At 34.4% G+C, this 20,835-nt stretch overlaps 1 protein-coding gene across 1 annotated transcript in view; it reads right to left on the minus strand.

Moving 5' to 3' along the window:
• The window catches only part of TRPM7 (transient receptor potential cation channel subfamily M member 7), a 120,645-nt gene that overhangs the window by 34,501 nt on the left and 65,309 nt on the right, over positions 1-20,835 (minus strand). The window contains exons 14-22 of the mRNA XM_060149785.1: positions 20,270-20,410; positions 19,846-19,980; positions 18,980-19,260; positions 17,728-17,956; positions 16,486-16,641; positions 16,265-16,408; positions 10,043-10,171; positions 8,289-8,567; positions 2,211-2,385 (exon numbers count right to left, since the gene is read on the minus strand). Of these exons, the coding sequence (XP_060005768.1) occupies positions 2,211-2,385; positions 8,289-8,567; positions 10,043-10,171; positions 16,265-16,408; positions 16,486-16,641; positions 17,728-17,956; positions 18,980-19,260; positions 19,846-19,980; positions 20,270-20,410 (1,669 nt within the window). The remainder of the gene's footprint in view (positions 1-2,210; positions 2,386-8,288; positions 8,568-10,042; positions 10,172-16,264; positions 16,409-16,485; positions 16,642-17,727; positions 17,957-18,979; positions 19,261-19,845; positions 19,981-20,269; positions 20,411-20,835) is intronic.

Genomic DNA, 20,835 nt, shown 5'->3' on the forward strand with positions numbered 1-20,835 from the left:
AGCCATACAAACACCAACTTAACAGTATTCCACCAAAAGAGAAGAATTTTGTGAAGGATGTGGGTACTATTCTACGACTCTACTCCATACAAGGAAGTATATATTTCTGTATTATGTCTACCCTCCAAGGTAGGGTTTAGCCAGAGGAGCATTAAGAAGAATAAAACTCCCAGATTCAGCCACACATTTCTATAAGAAAAATAACTGAACCAGAAAAGAGTATGATAAACTCATAGTAAATCTACAGACATAATGATTACTGACTTTAGCTTATTATGCCACAAAGGAGGGTTGAAGGAATGGTTAAAGTGCCTCTTAAATATACAATGATTAGATTTGAATTCCTTGCATTTCATTGCCTCCATCTGGAATGTTTCTGAAGCCATAACACAGCTGAATTAAGGAAGGGAAGAGCTTTAATACCCACCAGAGTTACGAGGAATAAAGTAAAATAAATTCAAGTAGGGCAAGGATTTGAATTAAATAGTCTTGAATTAGTGACAAGTTTTATACAAATATTTATAATACACTTAGCACCTGGTGTTTTGTAAGCATTTAAAAAATATACATCATTGAAATTCTCATCATGGCTGTATCATTCCTTTCACATAAAATGGTTTTACGGGCAAACTGATGCATAAGGTCCTTTCACTCCTAAAAAAAATTTTTTTTTTTTTTTTTGCGGTACGCGGGCCTCTCACTGTTGTGGCCTCTCCGGTAGCAGAGCACAGGATCCGGAAGCGCAGGCTCAGCGGCCATGGCTCACGGGCGCAGCCGCTCTGCGGCATGTGGGATCTTCCCGGACCAGGGCACGAACCCGTGTCCCCTGCATCAGCAGGCGGACTCTCAACCACTGCGCCACCAGGGAAGCCCCTAAAAAATTTTATGAATCTATTTCCACTCTATTCAGATTAGTTTGATGAAGCAAATACCCAAGAAAGAGAATGCAGGAGAGTAAAAAACTATATCCAATGCTGTATAACTAAACTAGAGCCACATAAGAAAAAGCAGACAATAAAAACCTGGAAATGACACTAAACAGGAAGCCATTAAACACAAAATTTTACCAGGCTGGTAAAAACCTCACTGTTTTAACCAACATCTCATAACAACTGATGACTACTATGTGACCATCCCCTGATCTAATCACCTATAAATAGGTGGGTAAGGAGCAACACAGAATGGGGGTGATGGAGGAGTAAAGTAAGATGGGTGAGAGAGAGCAAGAGAGAACATGAGCAAACTAACAAAATAAAGATTCTATAACTCAATGTGAAGGTCAGAAGAACATCCTTGAAAGTTGGCAGTATCAACTATGTCCACAAGTTATCTAGCCTTTTTAACTAAAACAACAGAATAGCTTTATGAAGAGAATGTATTCAGAGTTGTATTTTACAATTCAAGAATAAACAATCCGGGCTTCCCTGGTGGCGCAGTGGTTGAGAGTCCGCCTGCCGATGCAGGGGTCACGGGTTCGTGCCCCAGTCCGGGAAGATCCCACATGCCTCAGAGCAACTGGGCCCATGAGCCATGGCCACTGAGCCTGCGTGTCCAGAGCCTGTGCTCTGCAACGGGAGAGGCCACAACAGTGAGAGGCCCGCATACCGCAAAAAAAAAAAAAAAAAAAAAAAAAGAGTATATACAATCCAACTAATCAGTGTAATTCCATTACCCTTGCCCTGGACAGGTAGACTGAAGCCAATCTGAGCTAATGAGATTAAAAAATAGGTTCAATAGAAGGCATCTGGGAAAGGGACTTTTTCCCCTGAAGAGAACCAATGGAAAACAGTGTCTCTTTCCTCCTGTTGCTTGTGACAGAGTCTTACAATTGTAAAGGAAAACCTGTATGAATCAGACACTTATTACAGAGGACTGGGATGAAAAAGAATGTGTCCTTAGCATGAATTAACCAGTCCCAAAGACCACAGACCACTCTACCTCTGAACTTTCTGTTATGTGAGCTAATGTATGTCCTTATTGTGTAAGCCAGTTTAGGCCAGATTCCATTATTTGCAGCTAAAAAAAATTCTGAAATACTTTTTTTTCAATTAATTTTTCTTATGTTTCTTCTGGGATTAACTAATGTATCATGGGAGGACTTAGGCTAGTTAACAGTTTGATTTGTGAAAATTTGTAATATTACTATAATGCAATTTTGACTTTGAAATATGAAATAACCAAAAGATGTATTTGTACACATAAATCCTTACCATCAATTTCATATGCATAAACTTCACCAAAAATCATCCAGTATGGATGAAAAACTATGTCTTTAGCAAGAGTCCAAGATGGTGCTTCGCGAGGATAAAGTATTGCCTTTCTGGGAACACCAAAACTAAGTAATACAAGAGCCATAATCACTACAATGTAGAACATATTGGCCACCTGTTAAAAAATGAACACTGTTAAAATACATGGGAATTTAAACACAAAGACAATTCTTCATCTTAAAAAACAGTTTCTAATGTTCCAACAGATAACTTGAATCTTTGAGTTTCTTTTTATTCCTAGCCATTAGCATTCAAGAAACCTCATCACTACATAAAACTTAACATCCAGGAAATTATGTAAAAACTGATCTGAACATCAGGCAAGTCATAGGCATCTTCTACATAATGAACCATATCACAGGCTCAAACTGGAGTCTGCCTATCTCATGTCCATGAAGATTTTAAAGAAGTAAAGACATAAGGGGCAGATTCAGGGAACCAATTTCCATGAGAGTTCTTTCCTAAAACTGTTCTGTTCTTATACAGGAGGTGCAGACTATCTTTTCTACCTTCCTTTGATAGTATCTTTGGCCCACTTCACAAAAGAAAGGCATTCTTCTCACCCATCGTGAACCCTACCATGGTGCCTTGTCTCCTGGGCTGTGAAAACCTCCTAGGAGGTAAATAAAACAACAAACTGAATTATCAGTATGGGTGTTGAAAAAATTAGTGATACCCGTATCTGGTTAACAAATTCTTTTGCAAGTCACGTAGTTTGCAATTCTTTAATTTCAACAAAATTGAAAAAGAGCCTAACTGAACTATCACATAATAAATCATTAAAAAACAATTTTTATTACTAAATCACAATGTGAATTTTGACATCATTACTCAGGAATTCAAAGAATTAAGTGAAATGCTATAATGAAACTTCAATTTCTATCCACTTATTTATGTGTACAAGTGTTCAGCACTTACATCTAAGAAAGTGAATGTAGTGTCACTCTGGTAATATGTAATAATATTCATCCACAAATAATAATCTAAGGGGAAAATCCCATGGAGATCAAGAGACTACATTTACAATAAATCTGTACTTTAATTTACTATGAACTAACAATAATTGCAGTAATAAATCTATCTAAAAGAAATTACTAAGACATTTTCATATGTTTTGAACAAGTATATAGTGAGAGTAGAAATGGAAGGCAGGACTGTGAAAAGTAAAGAGGACAGTAAGTCTACACTAGATGGAGAAATTATAAAATATTTATTTATAAATAATCATTTAGTCTTGATCCTTTACCTTTAAAATTGTTAGATCTGCCAATAAATTTTTTTAAAATTAAGTTAGAGTTGAGTCCCTGTGACTTACAATAAAAAAATCCCATACACCGCCCAAGATTCAGTTTTTTTCTTTGTAAAATGGTTAAATAATGCCTTATTTGACCACTTAAGAGAACTACTAAAAGAATATATGTTTTCAATAAACAAAATCTTGGGATAAAAGATTTTTAAAGGCAAATAATTCATCAAAACATTACTTGCGGCATTTGCTGTAATTTGGAATCCAAATTAAATAAAGAAAAAGCCCAACTCAAAAGTTCAAATCAAAACCCAAACCTGAAATATTCTAAATTTATTCAAGGTCTGTTGGCTGATGATTCAGAGTTCTCTGGATTTCATACCTTTCGCATAAAGCCTATTTGACAATCTTCCTTATATTTGATCTAAATTTAATTAATTAAAATATCTAAATATTCCATTTCTTATATCTAAAATGAGGGTTCCTAGCTTGAATGTATAGGTATATGGAGTGAGTAGGACGAGTTCAGCATTTACCATGTAATTTTCATCAGTCTGATCTCTATTAAAGATGTCAAATGTGAAGATTTCTTCTACTTTAATCTTTCATATCTTTATGAAAGATATGAAGCTGTTTTCTCTGATTAGAAATTCCCTGCTCAGGAAAAATTCCTACCTATTTTCTAAACTTTTTTCAAATACCATGTTCCTTGTGAAAGCTTTGTCTTCACAAAACAGCTTATCATATCTTTCTCTATCTGCTCACATGCTTGTCTTATATACTAGACTGTGAATTCCATGAGGATCTGGACCACGTCTTATTCATCTTTGTAGTCTCAGCTTAGTATAATGCATAACATAACAGATACCCAATGATTAAAAAACGTTAAGTTACTCTAGGAATCTACTACATACTATAAAATCATCTCCTTTATTCATTAAAGCTATACTTTAATGAAGGATTTCTTATACTTTGCAGCATCTACTTTAAGCAGATAATTAGAACATTAACCATCTGAGAGTAATGAAGGAGGTAGAAAGGGAAGATGGCACTAGGAGAAAAGAGATAATGATATGATAAATAAATGGTTGACAAGGGGAAAGACATAATCCTGGTGGAGGGTGGTTCTAAAGAAGATCAAAGGTAAAGAAGAAAATGAAATATATATTTCAGCTCCCTATAATTGGGATGGGAGAACCGGTGGGAGTGTTGGGAGTACATTAGAGGTAAGATTCAGATGGAAATCCAGACAGCTCCACTCTCTCTTGGCTTCCTTACTTTTCCCATCTCCATCTGTTATTAAGATTGTTCACTTTTATACTTCCTGCACCTTCCATTTACTGTATATCACCATTAAATTAACCGAATAACACTAAGTCACTAAATAATCTGGTAGACAATGAGAGCTAGAGTGGTTTTTTTGCCCTAAAACTTTAGGCTAAAACCAGTTCCTCCCCCAAAACCTTAACTCCCCTAACTTTTCCTGGAAATATCACTACTTCATGAAAGAATGCAAAATGGATAATAAGTACTTCTTTGATGTGACAAATAATAAACCAGTAATTCTTAACTGGGGAGAGCAGGATACACTCTCCTAGAGGGAAAATGTGTAGTGCGGAAAATCAAGTATAATAATGAAACTCTGTATTCAAAAAATGTAAAAATTTTGTCTTCATGATGCAAAGCAATGCTGATAATCCTGTGAGCTAGTGGGGTTACTTAAAAGATAAATCTAATCTAGAAGACCAATTTTAAAAAGAACTGAGAAACAGCATACACATAATGAGCCCATTTCTATAAAACTATTATATACATTTATTCGTGTGAAGTTTGACACAAATAAACACACGTATTCATATATATGTCTTGAAGGATGGAAAGGTATACATCAAACGGTTAATATTGGATGTCTCTGGAGGGTAGTTTGTCTGCACTTGCTAAAATTTTCTACAATGAATAGTAATTTTAGAATAAGGAAAGAAAAGTTACGTTCACAAAAGCAACAGAAGCATAATAGAGTTTGCCTTTTTCAACTTAAAACCGGAAGTAATTTATGGCAGGAGTAGGCCCAAATTTATGGCAGGAGTAGGCCCAGTACATTTTAGATTTTTTCAGCTCAGTGCATAAAATACTGCACATTAAACCTGACATCTGTATTTTTAAAACAAAACCTGCCAGTTGGTTAAGCCTATGGGAAAGAGCAAAATATTGGGCATATTATATCAGGAAAAGATTAGATGTTCTGGATATAAATTTTAAAAACAGTCTGGGTCAGTAAAGATAGGAGGAAAGAGATACCTAAAGATATAAACCACTGATGGTATTTGTTTAGTTAGCATTATCTTGCAAAGTGCATTAATAAGGGACAAGATTAGTGTGGTGGGTTGGAACTGAGCATGAGGAACCCTTGTGAGACTTCTTCAGACTGCCCCACTGATTGAAAATCATCATAATGAACAATCTGACTAGCTGCTTTCAATATCCATACACTGAAAAGTCACTCCAAGATGATAAGGAAAGACAGAGAAATGTCAACCTACTTCTTTTATGGTAAAGAAAAATCAAAAATTGGCGGGAAAACTCTTCAATGGTTTCCCCTATATTTTTCTTCTCTAAAGTCCTAGTTTTCAATGTTCTATATACTCCAAGCTACTACGCCCTGTCTAACCAATTTGCTAACAAACTATACCTCATCACAAAAAAATTTCCAGTCAGTCTGTTCCTTTTTACTCCCATCTCTCTCAAGCTTTCGAAGAATGGCTCAGATTCCACTGCTTTAACAAAAACCTCCACAAATTTCTCTCTTTCCATGAATCCCTATATCCCCTACTCATTAACTTAATCAATAAACCACATTGATAGTTTTACTAATATCTCATATAATTTCCTAAAATACTTTATGTAGGATAGGCTCCTCAAGCTAGATTATGTAACTGTTAAAAATAACTAGAGGACTGATAAAGTCAAAGAAGAGAAATGTGGTTTCACAAAGTTCAGGGACAATATCCTAATAACCAATTTGCACTGTCTTGCGTAACAGTGAAAACATAATAAACATTAAAAACTACTTGGTGAACAATTACAGTTTTTTAATTTATAATCTGCTGCTAAGGATATAAAAATAAGAGAAAAAAATCTTAACTACCAACCTATGAAAATACAATTAATGTTCAGTATTTTTATGTTGTTTTTTTCCTACTTGAAATGGCTTATCCACCCAACCAACAAATATGTACTAAGGAGGAATCTACTAAAGTGATAAGTATTGAGATACAGGAGATATAAAGGTGACCAACACCAGACAAGGTTTCTACTCCAAGGAATTTAAAGTCTAGAGGAGAATATAAATAATACAATAAGAATGTAGTTTAAAATACAGTTAGACACAGATAAATATTCTGAAGGGAAAAACATGGGTCCCATAAAATTATACAGCAAATAAACTTGATCTAGTTGAAAAAGATCAAAAAAGCTTCCCTGAAAAAAAACATGTTGAAGCCAAGATCTGGAGGACAAAACTAAGTTAATTAATGAAAAAAGCTAAGGATATGAGTGTAGATGAGGGTGATCATTTTACACAGAAAGAACATGAGCTATTCTTGGTTCTCTGATAGGGGCTGTGTTAAAGGAAAAAGATAAAGGTTTGTGTGACTAGAACACAAATAAGAGGTCAAAAATGGTAAGAGGTGAGACTTAAGAAAGCAAGGAAGATGTTACTACTGGAGGAAACTAGGTAAAGAGTACACAGAATCGTTCTGTATTATTTCTTACAACTGCATGTTATCTGTAACTATCTCAAAATTTAAAGGGAGGGAGGGAGAGAAGAAGGGAAGGAGGGAGGAAGAAAGGAAGGAAAGCAACAGTCAAATTGGACAAGGCTTATGGGTTTCATTATTAAGTACACTGATTTCTAGCAGTAATGCAAAATCATTAAAAGATGTTTTTAAGAAGGAGAACTGACATATACAGATTTGCATTTTGAAATATTACTCTGGCTATAATATAGATTGAAGACAGGCCAGAGTGCTTGTGAGTAAACAGATTACTATACTACTGCCAGTGCCAGATGATGACAGATTGGGTTTAGGGTAGTGGCAGTAAAGATGAAAAGAAACTCATAGATTGGAGCTGGCAAGTTCATATTTTTCAAATAGCCCTAGCAAGTAACATTTAAAAATTAAAGTATTTCAAGAGAAAACAAATAAAATAAGGTTTCCTAACTTTATCCCCTCAAATATTTTCTTCAAAAGTTAATATCCTGGGCTTTCCTGGTGGCACAGTGGCTAAGAATCCACCTGCCAATGCAGGGGACACAGGTTCGAGCCCTGGTCCGGGAAGATCCCACATGACATGAAGCAACGAAGCCTGTGAGCGACAACTACTAAGCCTGCACTCTAGAGCCCGTAAGCCACAACCACTGAGCCCACATGCCACAACTACTGAAGCCCATGCACCTAGAGTCCATGCTCTGCAACAAGAGAAGCCACCGCAATGAGAAGCCCGCACATCACAACAAAGGGTAGCCCCCGCTCACTGCAACTAGAGAAAGACCACGCGCAGCAACAAAGACCCAACTCAGCCAAAAACAAATAAATAAATAAATTTTTTAAAAAGCTAATATCCTTAGGAATGGGTCTATTTGCAATATGAGGCAAATAAACATGAACTATCATTCTCTGGTTCAAGTAAAACTATATTAATAACATATTTTTATGATTTTAAGAAAAAATATCAATAAACCCATGAGTATTGTCAGACACCTCTCAACTTACCATTTTTCCAATCATCATTACATAAGGTCCTGCCTGTTGATTTACAGCTAGAAAATCTAGCAAACGCACATACCAAAATATTATGTTAAGACAGTAAATTAATCTTCCAGCCACAAAAACATGATTATCATATGCATTCTCAAAGTTCCATTTTGCTCCAAATCTTAGTCCAAATCCAATGAAGAAAGAAATTATGGCAATTGTATCACTGATATTGAAGTAATCACTAAACCACACTTTAATCTTCTGGCTTATTTTTCCAGCTTCAGACATAAAGATCTACAGGTTTAAAAAAAAAAAAAAAAAAAGGTTTCATCACTTTCTTCCTATTAAAACATATACCAGAATTCAATTATACTGTCAGAGCAGAATTTTATATATCATTTAATATTTCAAAGTATTTTGACTGTCTTGGCATTTGATCACCAAAACAATTCAATAAGATATCAAAGGCAGATACTTCTTATCCTCATTCTCTATACATAGGGGAAAAAAAGGTAAAAAAAAGACCCACAAATAAATGACCTGCTCAACCAAGGTCATCCAACTAAGACACTGAAAATCCTGGATTAGAACACAATTCTCTAGACTTGGAATGTGAGATACCTATCAAAAGTTGTTTTATTTTTCACTGAAACAACACTAGGATATCCAGGTAGGATCTTCCAAAGGTGCCTTATTTGCAGAAAGTAAACAACTCAATGGTTTAAGTAGCTATACTTAGCTCTTTAATATAAAAAATATTTTAAATTTTTTGTGGGGAATGGTAATACATTTAGAGCTTCAAAATCATAGTGTATCAAAAGTAAATACTGAAAAGTCTCCCTTCCACTCTTCAACCCAGCCAACTAATTCTCCTTCCCACTAGAGGCAATCACTTTTATTACTATCTAATAAATCCTTGCAGAACTGTTTTATGAATAAAAAAATTATATGCAACTTGCTTTCACAATTTAACAACTTAATTTCTTCAAACATGTTAGTAAAACAACAGATTTCATAAACATATGGGCTGTGGCACTCAAAGGCATTTAAAATGCATAAGCTATTAAATTCCTATTATACCTAAGTGGGAAGGAAGTACAATGCCTTCTATTTTTGCAATTTCATGTACTCTCTAAATGTAGAGACATGAAATAATTCATATGTATTTAAATAACTGTGTTATAAAACAACATTTATATAGGTACTAGATTAAACAGAAAGTATAAAACTTTTTTAAAAACTTTTTTTTCCAAAATCAGGATATTAGAAAATTTACAATTTTAAACTGAAAACTCTGATAGACATAGGGATCTAAATCTAAATGATAATTCAATGGGCAATACAGTACACTTTAGAGCAGTACAACCTAAGAGCAAAGTAAGAATATACTTATAATTTATCTACCTGATTGGCTATATGTATATTTAATACTTTTTGAGAATGGCAAAGAACACAAATATGAATGTTGAGGAAATAAGACAAAAACAAATCTATTTTTTGAGACAAATCATTATCTTTGTAATTGTGACAAAGTTAACCACACAATCTCTATTCTTTGGCCATCACTTTTAGAACAGCAAAACCAAACAATCTATATACTTCAATAACATCACCTACTGGGTGATATAGGTGGGTATATGAATATACTCACCTACATCATGGTTATGTGTGTGGGTATGAATAACATATACCCACACACATAACCAAAACAAAACGTAACACCCTCCATATATACACTAAGTTATTGGTAGGAAAAACTAAAGACATACCTCACGGACTTTCTCAATAGCATAGGTAAAAATATAAGCAATAACAATCCATTCTTGAACTGAAGGTAATTGTTCCATTTGTACAAGAACGACAAATGTATAAAGCATCAGAAATCCTAAGTATGCCAACTAATAAAAAAAGAAAATACAAGATATGAATAAAATTTATTATAAAATACAATTTCTTTACTATGAAAATTTCCAAGCATACACAAAAAAAGAGACGAAATGAGCCCCTGTGAAGTATCTCCCAGCTTCAATCATTAAAAAAGTTTCGGAAGTAACTCTTCTTCCATGCAGACATTTCATTTATCAATCAACCATTTATAAATGGTCCCCAGGGTAAAAGTGTGTTATTCTAGACTTTAGTTGACTTTTTAGTACTTCTCATAGGAAGAATTTTATAATACCAGGTTTATGTTCTCAGTATAGTCCACATAATTCCACTTAACTTATATTATACCTCAAGTATCATACTATAGAACTTCATCACCATCAAGAAACACATAATATGTGGCTCCTCCTTCCCCCAACCAAGTAGTGTTCCTAAGAAAGACAACTGGTATTGGATTAGCCAAACAGTTCCTTTGGTTTTTAAGTAAAAATAAAAGACACATTTTTCATTTTCACCAAGAACTTTATTGAACAACGTAGTCACCCTTTTGTTCCACTACCTTCTGCCATTTTTCAGGCAACTTCATAATTCCATCTTCCCCAAATTTTTGTATTTTTGAGCAAAGAACTGTTGCAGATGTCTTTTACAGTCTCCCAGGGAATGGACATTTTTTCCATTAAGAGAAGTTTGCAAAGGCCAAAATAAATGGAAATCTGAATGTGCATGTCTGGTGAATACGACGGATGAATGAGAACTACTCAGCCAAGCCATAAGAGTTCTTGCCTGGTCATCAAAGAAACATGTGGTCTTGTGGTATCCTGATGGAAGATTATGCATTTTCTGTTGACTAATTCCAGAAGCTTTTCATTGAGTGCTGCTTTCAGTTGGTCTAACTGGGAGCAGTACTTGTTGGAATTAATTGTTTGGTTTTCTGTAAGGAGCCCATAATAGAGGACTCCCTTCCAATCCCACCATATACACAACATCGCCTTCTCTGGATGAAGACCAGCCTTTGGTGTGGTTGGTGGTGGTTCATTTCACTTGCCCCATGATCTTTTCCAGTCCACATTATTGTACAGTATCCAGTTTTTATTGCCTGTCACATTTTAAAAACGGAATATTTTCGTTACATTTAAGTAGGGAATCGCATGCAGAAATACGGTCAAGAAGATTTTTTCCACTTATGTGGAATCCAAACATCAAAGTGATTAACATAACCAAGCTGGTGCAAATGATTTTCAACGCTTGATTTGGATATTTTGAATATGTCGGCTATCTCCCATGTGGTATAACGTTGATTGTTCTCGATGTCTTGATTTGATCATTATCAACTTCAACTGTCTACCTGACCACGGAGCATCATCCAGCGAGAAATCTCCAGCATGAAACTTCGCAAACCACTTCTGACATATTCAATCAGTCACAGCACCTTCTCCATACACTGCACAAATCTTTTTTTGCATTTCAGTTGTTTTTATCTTTCTTGAAACAATAAAACATAATATGCTGAAAATGTTGCTTTTTTTCTTCCGTCTTCAATATTAAAATGGCTACACAAAAATTCACCAATTTTGATAAGCTTTTTTTAAATGCACGCTGATATGACAGCTGTCACAATACAGCCTAACAAAATTGTTTTGAATGAAGTTGAAGACACCTAAGTGCTACTACAGCCATCTTACAGAAAAGACCCAACGAATTTTTTGGCCAACCCAATATTTTCTTAGCTCCCAATCACTGAGGTTGAATCCCAAGAAATGTAAACAAATATGGAAAACATTCTCCCTAGGTAAGAGAACATCCCACCTTTGAGACTCTTAACAAGAAAGGTTATAAGGAGATGATAAGGAACAATATATAATAACATTTGAAGAGTCATTTCATTTCAGAGGAAAACCCAGACTCTCTGACCCTTGAACAATTGTGGCTGAGAATTCTCTCATTGTTTTCCTTGCCTCTACCAGTTTTAAAATAAGCCATATCTTTGATTTGAACTATGGTGGAGTAGAGAAGTAAACTGCAATATGCAAAGAAAGAAGAAAGAAATTCCTAGAGCCACCTGAATTGTCCATTTTTAAATAGTTGTTCATACGAATGCAAACATATGAAACCTATGTTATTTCCATTAGTGGAGACAGAATTTGGGGATTATATTAGGTAATTCAGATTTACAATTTCAACATCTGAACAAGATGGAGCAAGAAAATTTTCGTATTGGGAAGGAAGCGTAATGAATTAGTCTCAGGTTAATGGGTATGTGTGTAGGTGAGAAAGCAATGGTTGAAGGAACAAATTCTCAAATGTTCATATTAGCATAAAGTTAACAGAGAACTAACATTTGCATACTTTGGCAATTCAAAAAAAGCCTGATAATGATGAAAATGAAACACAACAAACATGACAACAAAAACCAAAAACAACTTAAAAGTTTTCCTGGGGAGTAAAAACTCATTCACTCGGCCCCTGGAAAAAAGTAGGCACCAATCTCATGTGTTTCTCAGATGAAGTCCATTCCTCTATGGACATGTATGCTCTTTAACCTGGTAGTAAAATTTGTTCTTCCACTGGCAAGGGAAAAACCAATTATGTGACAGATAACCAAACATGTACTATGATTAAAGAAATAAGCTATCATACCACTGAAAAATAAAACTATATGAATAATCTAGATTACTTTTCACCATCAACTAACACTGCAGAAAGGTTTATTTCCAAAATTTTAACATTATCTGCAAAATCCAAAAGCACGAAGAAATTATAATTGTGTATCAGAGAACGTACTATTCTTTTAAGTGGAAAATGGATTTCCAGTGATCTAAGTTATATCAAGATTAGTATGGACTCTAAACCAAAGGTACCCTTAAAGCCTATCTTTTAAAAACATTTTGCTGGCTCTGCGGGGACCTGGGCTCCAGCTCCATTCCGGGCGGGGGGTGGGGGGGCAGTGAGGGTGGGGCCGCTCCGCCCTCAGTCACTTGGGGGAGAGTGCAGAATGCATGGCCCCACCCCTAGAGGGTTCCTGGAGGGGGTGCCCCAAGCCGGGGGTGGGGGGCGGGCGCCCACTGCGGCCACAGCCCCAGCCAAATAATACCTAAATGTTGGAGTTTGGAGCAGAGAAAGGTTTACTGCAGGGCAATGCAAGAAGACTGGTGGCTCATGCCCCCAAAAACCCAAACTCCTGAAAGGGTTTCAGCAAAGCATTTTTAAAGGCCAGGAGCTGGTTATTCCTGAGACAAAGGATGAGAGAAATTGGCCTTTTCAGCATTTCAAAGTCAACTATGAAAGTTCGGCTTGTGGGTAGGAGCTGGTGAGGGAGATGTGCTGACACCTTTGAAGGTATATTCTCAAGATGCTGATGTGTTTCTTCAACATAATATTGATGAAAAAACAACCCAGAGCAGGAGGAAGAACAGGAGGAAATGGCAGCTTCTCAGGGACTGCTGACATTCCAAGATGTGGCCATAGATTTCTCTCAAGAGGAATGGGAATGACTGGACTTTGATCAATGGGAATTGTACAGGGACAGATGTTAGAGAGCTACAGGGATCTGGTCACCTTTTTGGAGCAAAAAAAGGATCTCTAGGATGTAAAGGAAATGGAGACAGTAGCCACATACCCAACTATGTCTTCTTACGACACCCAGATTTTGATGACCACAAAGTAGGCACGGAAGATTTATTCCAAAAAATGCTGCTGGGAAAACATGAAAGTTGTCGACTTGGAAATTTAAACTGCAATAAACTGTGTATGGTCTTAACCAAGAGCTCTATTTTTCAATAACTACAACAGCATTTATAATGGAACAACAAGCTATCCCTGCATTGAATCAGACAATAACTTTGACCAAGACTCAAGTCTTATGAAACATCAGGGCACTGAATTTTCAGAAAACCATTCTAAAAGTAATAAATACAGGAATGTCTTTTATCAAAGCTCAAATATTACTACATATAAGAGGATTCATATTGGAGAGAAGACTTACAAATGTAGTGAATGTGATAAAGGTTTTAATCAGTCTTCAACATCAACTTACTCAACATCAGAGTATTCATACTAGAGAGGAATATTACAAGTGTAATAAATGTAGGAAAGTCTTTAATCAATCATTAAATCTAAGTAGACAAAGGAAAATTCATACTGGAGGGAAACTTTATAAATGTAAAGACTGTGGAAAAGCCTTCAAATGGTGCTCAAAATGTACTCAACATCAGAGAATTCATACTGGGGAGAAACTATACAAATGTAAAGAATGTGGCAAAGCCTTTACCCAGGGCTCAAATCTTAAGCAGCATCAGATAATTCACACTGCAGAGAAGACTTACAAAAGTACAGAATGTGGCAGTACCTTTAATCAGCATTCATATCTTATTCAGCAGAGATCTCATACTGGAAAGAAACCTTACAAATGTAGCAAATGTGGCAAAGCCTTTAACTGGCTCTCAAAAACATCAGAAAATAACAGTAGAAAAAGTAGAAAAAAACCATAATAGCAAAAAACATACAAATGTAGAGAATGTGACAAAGCCTTCAACCAGACCTGTTACCTCGCTCAACATCAGAGAATCCATAGTGGAGAGAAACCCTACAAATGTAATAAGTGATGAAAGACATCAGTCCTAAATGTATACTTCAGAAAACACCTGAAGAGTTCACAGTGGAAAGAAACTTGAATGACGAAAAAAATGTGAAAGTACTTAATCAAAAATCAAATCTAAACAAATATCAGAATACATAGTAGAAAACATTAAAGTCAGTAACTTTTCTGGCGTTACTCTAATTGAGAATATTACAGAAAATAATCTAAAGTTAAAACACTTATAAAATTTGTTTGTGGTATTGATCACAGGATCACAGGGAATGATGTTTGGGCAGGTGTAATTATTATCAGCACCTTTTTTATACTGGCATTATTTGAGATTATTTGAAAATAATATTAGGTAGGAATCATTTATTTTTACTACTCCATGGATGTTTAAAGAGCCTGTAATGTAAAATGTACAATAAAAATCTAAATGGAGATGACATCTGTCATTGATTTAAATCATTCCTATAGATCACCATTAGTTAAGTGTTCAGGGAATCATTCTTTGTATTAAAGACAGAGGATCACTAAATTTTAAATAGTTGTGACCATTTGCTTTTAGGATAAAAGGATGTTAATTCATTAAAATCTTGATAAACATTCATTAAATCAACAGAAAGTCATGAATATAAGTTGGCATATTTGAAACAAATACATCTTCATCAATAACTAAGAAAAATACAGGTAACCCTTCCATAAGAAGTTATAAAATTACTGTACATCCATGTTTACTAAATAACTAGGCTTCTTTGTGTAAATCAAAAAAATCACAATTCTCAGATCATTCTATCCAAAGAACAAGAATTCTTCTGAATTACTGTAATCTGTATTTTGATAGAGAATCATAGATGGATTGTTAAAGGTTTATTTAGACCATGTAGGAACTTAATACGTTAACTAATAAAACTGAATGGTTTTTAATATGGTAAAAACAATTTTTGCTCAATTTTAAAATATACCATGTTACTAATTCAAAAAGATACATGCACCCCAATGTCCATAGCAGCATTATTTACAATTGCTAAGATATGGAAGCAACCTAAGTGTCCATCAACAGATGAATGGACAAAGATGTGGTAAATATATACAATGGAATATTACTAAGCCATAAAAAAGAATGAAGTTTTGCCATTTGCAGCAACATGGATGGACTTGGAGGGTATTATCTTAAGTGAAGTCAGACAGAGAAAGACAAGTATTGTATGATATCACTTATACGTGGAATCTTAAAAATACAACAAACTAGTGAATATAACAAAAAAGAAGCAGACTCAGAGATATAGAGAACAAACTAGTAGTTACCAGTGGGGAGAGGGAAGGGGGGGAGGGGCAATATAAAGGTAGGGGATTAAGAAGTATAAGCTATTAGGTATAAAATAAGCTACAAGGATATATTGTACAACATGGGGACTATAGCCAATATTTTATAATTTTATAAATGGAGTATAACCTTTAAAATTGTGAATCACTATATTATACACTGTAACATATAGTATCAATTATACTTCAATAAAAAAAATCATACCGTGTTAAACCAGAATTTTACAATTGGTGCATGATAAAAGGCATAAAACTTCCGTGTGATTGGAAGCTTTTTTGATTTTATTTGTATCTCCAATTCATTCTTCCCTTCATTCCTGTCCAATATTCTTACTTCTTTAAATACTTCCTAAAATAAAAAGAACATTTATTGTACATTTATTCACAACAAATTTATATTTACTTTAAATTTTTTCTCCTCCTTACCATGGGAATCTCTTCTGTTATGTTTTGAAAGTTGTTCTCACTATCTTCCATTGTCATTTGATGAGCATCTTGAGATTGTGGAATATGAGACATTTCAGCCTTAGTTTTATATTCTAACATTAATATGGCAGGTGGAACTAAAATGCTTAGTATGACCTAAAAATTTTAGAAACACAAAAGTTTACATTTTAAAATTAATGGCCTTCAAGAATATAATAAAGGCAATAAAAAGGTATACAATCTCCTGATTATTAGTTAGCCATTTTTCCCCTGGTGGTGCAGGGAAAAAAAACTTCATTTTACTTATATAGAAAGAGGCCAGGTTGAATTGTTTTAAAGAGTAACAAAACATTTGAGTATTATGATATAAGGGTATAGAAAAGATTTAATAATTATTATACACTTGTCCTGTTAAAAAATCAGGTTACAATTTGTTCAGAAAATACATTTTTGTCTAAATAAAATGTAAGCCTTATGAAGTTAATATGTGCTTAATTTTATCCTAAATCTCTCTGCAAGTGTTCCATGTCACAACGTGATTACTCAGCTTGTGCCTCTATAAACAAAAAGGTTTATTTCCAAAATTTTATGTATTACCTGCAAAATCCTCAAGCACAAAGAAATTATAATTGTGTGTCAGGGTTTCTATTATAATTGTATATCAGGGTTAATCCTTCACCATTATTTTTAGTATATGATCAGTATTTATTATCCACTTACAATGATCAGTGATTAAACTACTTGCCTGATTTCTGCCTTCTATATTTCTATACCTTTTTTCAGACATAAAATAACAAAAAGGAAAGTTTAAAGTAAAATCTCTCACTAATGAAACTGAAAGTACCAGACAACATTTTACCCCAATTTTTAACCATAAAAACCGAGCAGATCCAATATACTTCAAGCAAATTAAAAGTAACAGATTATTAAGTTAGTAGATAGGTCCTGAATTTTAGAATTTGGGAATCATCTTTTCATAAAGCAACAACTTTTTTTTCATGGCTGCTATAAATGCCAATACTCCCATTTGTTGCTCTCATGCTCCTGGCTCAGACTGGGGAAACAATCACTATACACCACACCTGAAAAGGATTCAGAGTGAAGACTAAGAGGGATAAAATGCCAACACGGCAACCCCTACCACCCTCACAAATCAAGGCATTTTACTATACAGCTGAGCTAATTCCTCTGTTCTTTTTTATCTAATCACACACTTTATATTAAATTATTTCTAAGGTATACCTTGTACCAGGAATTTTTCCTCATATTCAGCCTTCCCATCCACATATCAGATAACAACATTTGTGTACAGGTGTGGGCTACAAAAGGTCTAAGTCTTGAAGAAACTGCTAACTTAAGACAGGTGGAATTACTCCAATTTTTCAGTTCGTAAGTGAGCAATTTCATAGCCATGGTTTCATCTTGTCTGAAGGATTGTTCTAATAATTCAACTGCCAGTTGACCAAAATCACTATCAAAAGATAAAAGCCAAAACATATTCAGATTACCAAATTGCAGTTTTAAACCATTATCCTTAAGTCATTCATAACATGTTCCAGTTTTTAGAATTTTCACATACACACTTAGGGAACTGTGAGGCATCAGAATCATAGTAGCCCTACGTTTTCAGATATCCACTACTATGTGAAAATCACAAAATATTAAAATATGCCACATTAGGAACAAGACTGAAAATGTGACTCCGGAGCACTTTCCCCTGGTCCTAGAAATAAACCTATAGACTCACAGGAAACCAAAACTGACAATATTCAGATGCTCTGTTCAGAAAGTCTCTATATAATATTTCAAACACAGAAGAGGGTTGGTACCCAGTAGAGAGGAAGAATAATGTGAATAGGGACTAACCTAATATGAAGAACACCTTAATCTTAAATCCCTGGTAACATGATCACAGGATCTCTATTTGAGTTATTTCCAGTAACAACTCTTACTCTCTTCCAAAGACAGCCCATTTTTGGGGAAGGTGGTCCTATTCTCTATTATAAAGCTTCCTACAAACTACCTTTCTAGCTTAATATTCTATTACTCCCCTAAGTAGACTGTAAAACTTGTGAACTATTTTATTCTTCTACGTATGTAGTCCCACCAGCTGAAATGCCCTTCCAGCTGAATTAAATTTATTTCCTTAGACTACAGCTCAAACCTCACTTTCTTCCTTTCCCCACCACTTCAAAAGGAACTTTTCCTAATCTAATTGCTATTATGTACAACTAATTATTAAACTGATTTCTGGCATTTCTTCTTTCTTGTTGAGATATTTAACTCTTGAACTGCAAACAATATACATGCCTAGGCAGCAAAGTTTCTTTTTGAGTTTTTTAAAAAAAACTTAAACATTTAGAAAGTGGGTTTCTCTTAATTTTTCCAGTAAAATTATAATATGTAACCTAATTAGTGCATGGCACTATAATCTCCACTTAAACCCCCTCTATTTTGTATTTTAAAATGTTTCAAATGATAAAATGTAACTTACTTGGAATATTGTTTCAATTCCTCTGAAGTATCATCTACGAGGTCACTCTGCTTTGCTTCATATGCCATTGAACGATAGATCTTACAGGCAACTAATGCTTTAGCCATTGATTCTTCACCATGCTGCCACAAAAAACGGGCCATGACCTGCCTCTTCATAAGGCAAGCCCAAATTAGCAGTTCATTAAGTGGATAAGGAAAGCGCTTGGTTTCTGGATCATCAATATCTACAATTTCATCTTTGGTTCTTTTCTTCTTTCCTTCTTCCACAGCTGTATCAATCTTTAAGAGAAAATAAATGTTATAAGGCTCATCAAAATAAGGCCATAAGACATTCATGTGAGAATTTTAATAAAATACCCTTTATTATTCAATTTCATACAGCTGCACAAATCAAAATAGCATAAATTTTACACACTTGATTTTTATTATAGCTATTCATTTTATAGAAATGTCATTTCCAAAAAAATGTCTTTGCAACGAAGTTTTCCAGGATTAAAGAAAGGGCCTAAATATTTCAACTAATATCCAATAAAACACAGTATTAATGAAAGGAAAGTTTGGATAACACCTCTGTCTTGCATGTTGTTAATCAAGTAAATATGGAATAAAAGGAGGCAGTTAAGCAATAATCAAAGCATCTAAAAATTCTGGTCATTATCATAGTTAAATACTAAAAAATAACAGAATCATTAACAATGAATATCTTTTGGCATATACGAAAATGAAGAATCAAGGATATAATACCATATCTAAAAACAAAAGATAATTCTTACTAAAACAAGTAGTTTTTTGCTTCATAATACTAAGTAATTTAGAAAGAACAAAATGTGAAAGCCAGAAAGGGTAATATTTAAACAAATATACCTTTGGTCGGTAGGGCTGTGCTGTTTTAATGAAATGATTATGCCTCATTTTTTCCTTTTTATCTGCTCTATTGCCAAAAGATTCCTGACTCTTTCGCAATTGAGGAGTGCTGCTGGAGGTATTTCTGCCAGACCTCTGAAAACAAAAGCTTATTAGATTTTATAGATTTAAATATGCTGTTATGCTATAAAAAAATCAGTTTTTACTCATGTATGTATATATAAATATGTGTACGCACACCAAAAAAAATATATAGTTTCTTCAGGATTTCAATTACAAAATATTTCTAAGTACTCTTAGTTTAAAATCTCATGTTTTTAAGGCAATCCCACTTTTACCATTCTAAGTAATTTTTAACTTTTAAAGTGTGTAAGTTCATTTTAAAGCACATCTATAGACTTCCCCCCAAATATTAATTACATACCCGATTATTTCCACCAAGACTATTATATATTAATCGAAAACGTTTCCGAGTGTAGGTGCATCTATAGGTTCCTCCCATAAGATATTCAATAACAAGTCCTATATCAATTAGAGTGATCTTATATCCTGGAGGAAGATTCCCCTGAAAACAAAGCATTAGTTTTAAAAAGACAAAATAGTATTTCTCAGTATTTCCACGCCATGCCTAGAAATGTGCCTACTACTCTCCAAAATAACAAATGTTTACTTGTTACAGGAAGCTGGAGTTGCCAGCAGCTAACTTTACAGAAGAAGGGAGTGATTTGTTTCTGTTTCCTTTTGTAAGAAGAGAGATTCTGAAGTTTTGAAGTCCCAACAGTGTGGCTCAGGACAGGAGTATGGCTTACAACAGGAAGATAATTCGATCTCTCCACTGTACTAATACTTCACACACACAGGCAAAGAAACCTCTAAGTGCCAAGTATTCTGTTTCGCCGTGGCACATAAGTTGCACTTTCCTGCATAAATAATGCTATAAATGTTTCCTGAGGGGCCCATTAATACTTATAAATATTTTTAACCAAAATT

Source organism: Lagenorhynchus albirostris, chromosome 1 (assembly GCF_949774975.1).
Source record: "Lagenorhynchus albirostris chromosome 1, mLagAlb1.1, whole genome shotgun sequence".
Lineage (NCBI taxonomy): Eukaryota > Metazoa > Chordata > Mammalia > Artiodactyla > Delphinidae > Lagenorhynchus > Lagenorhynchus albirostris.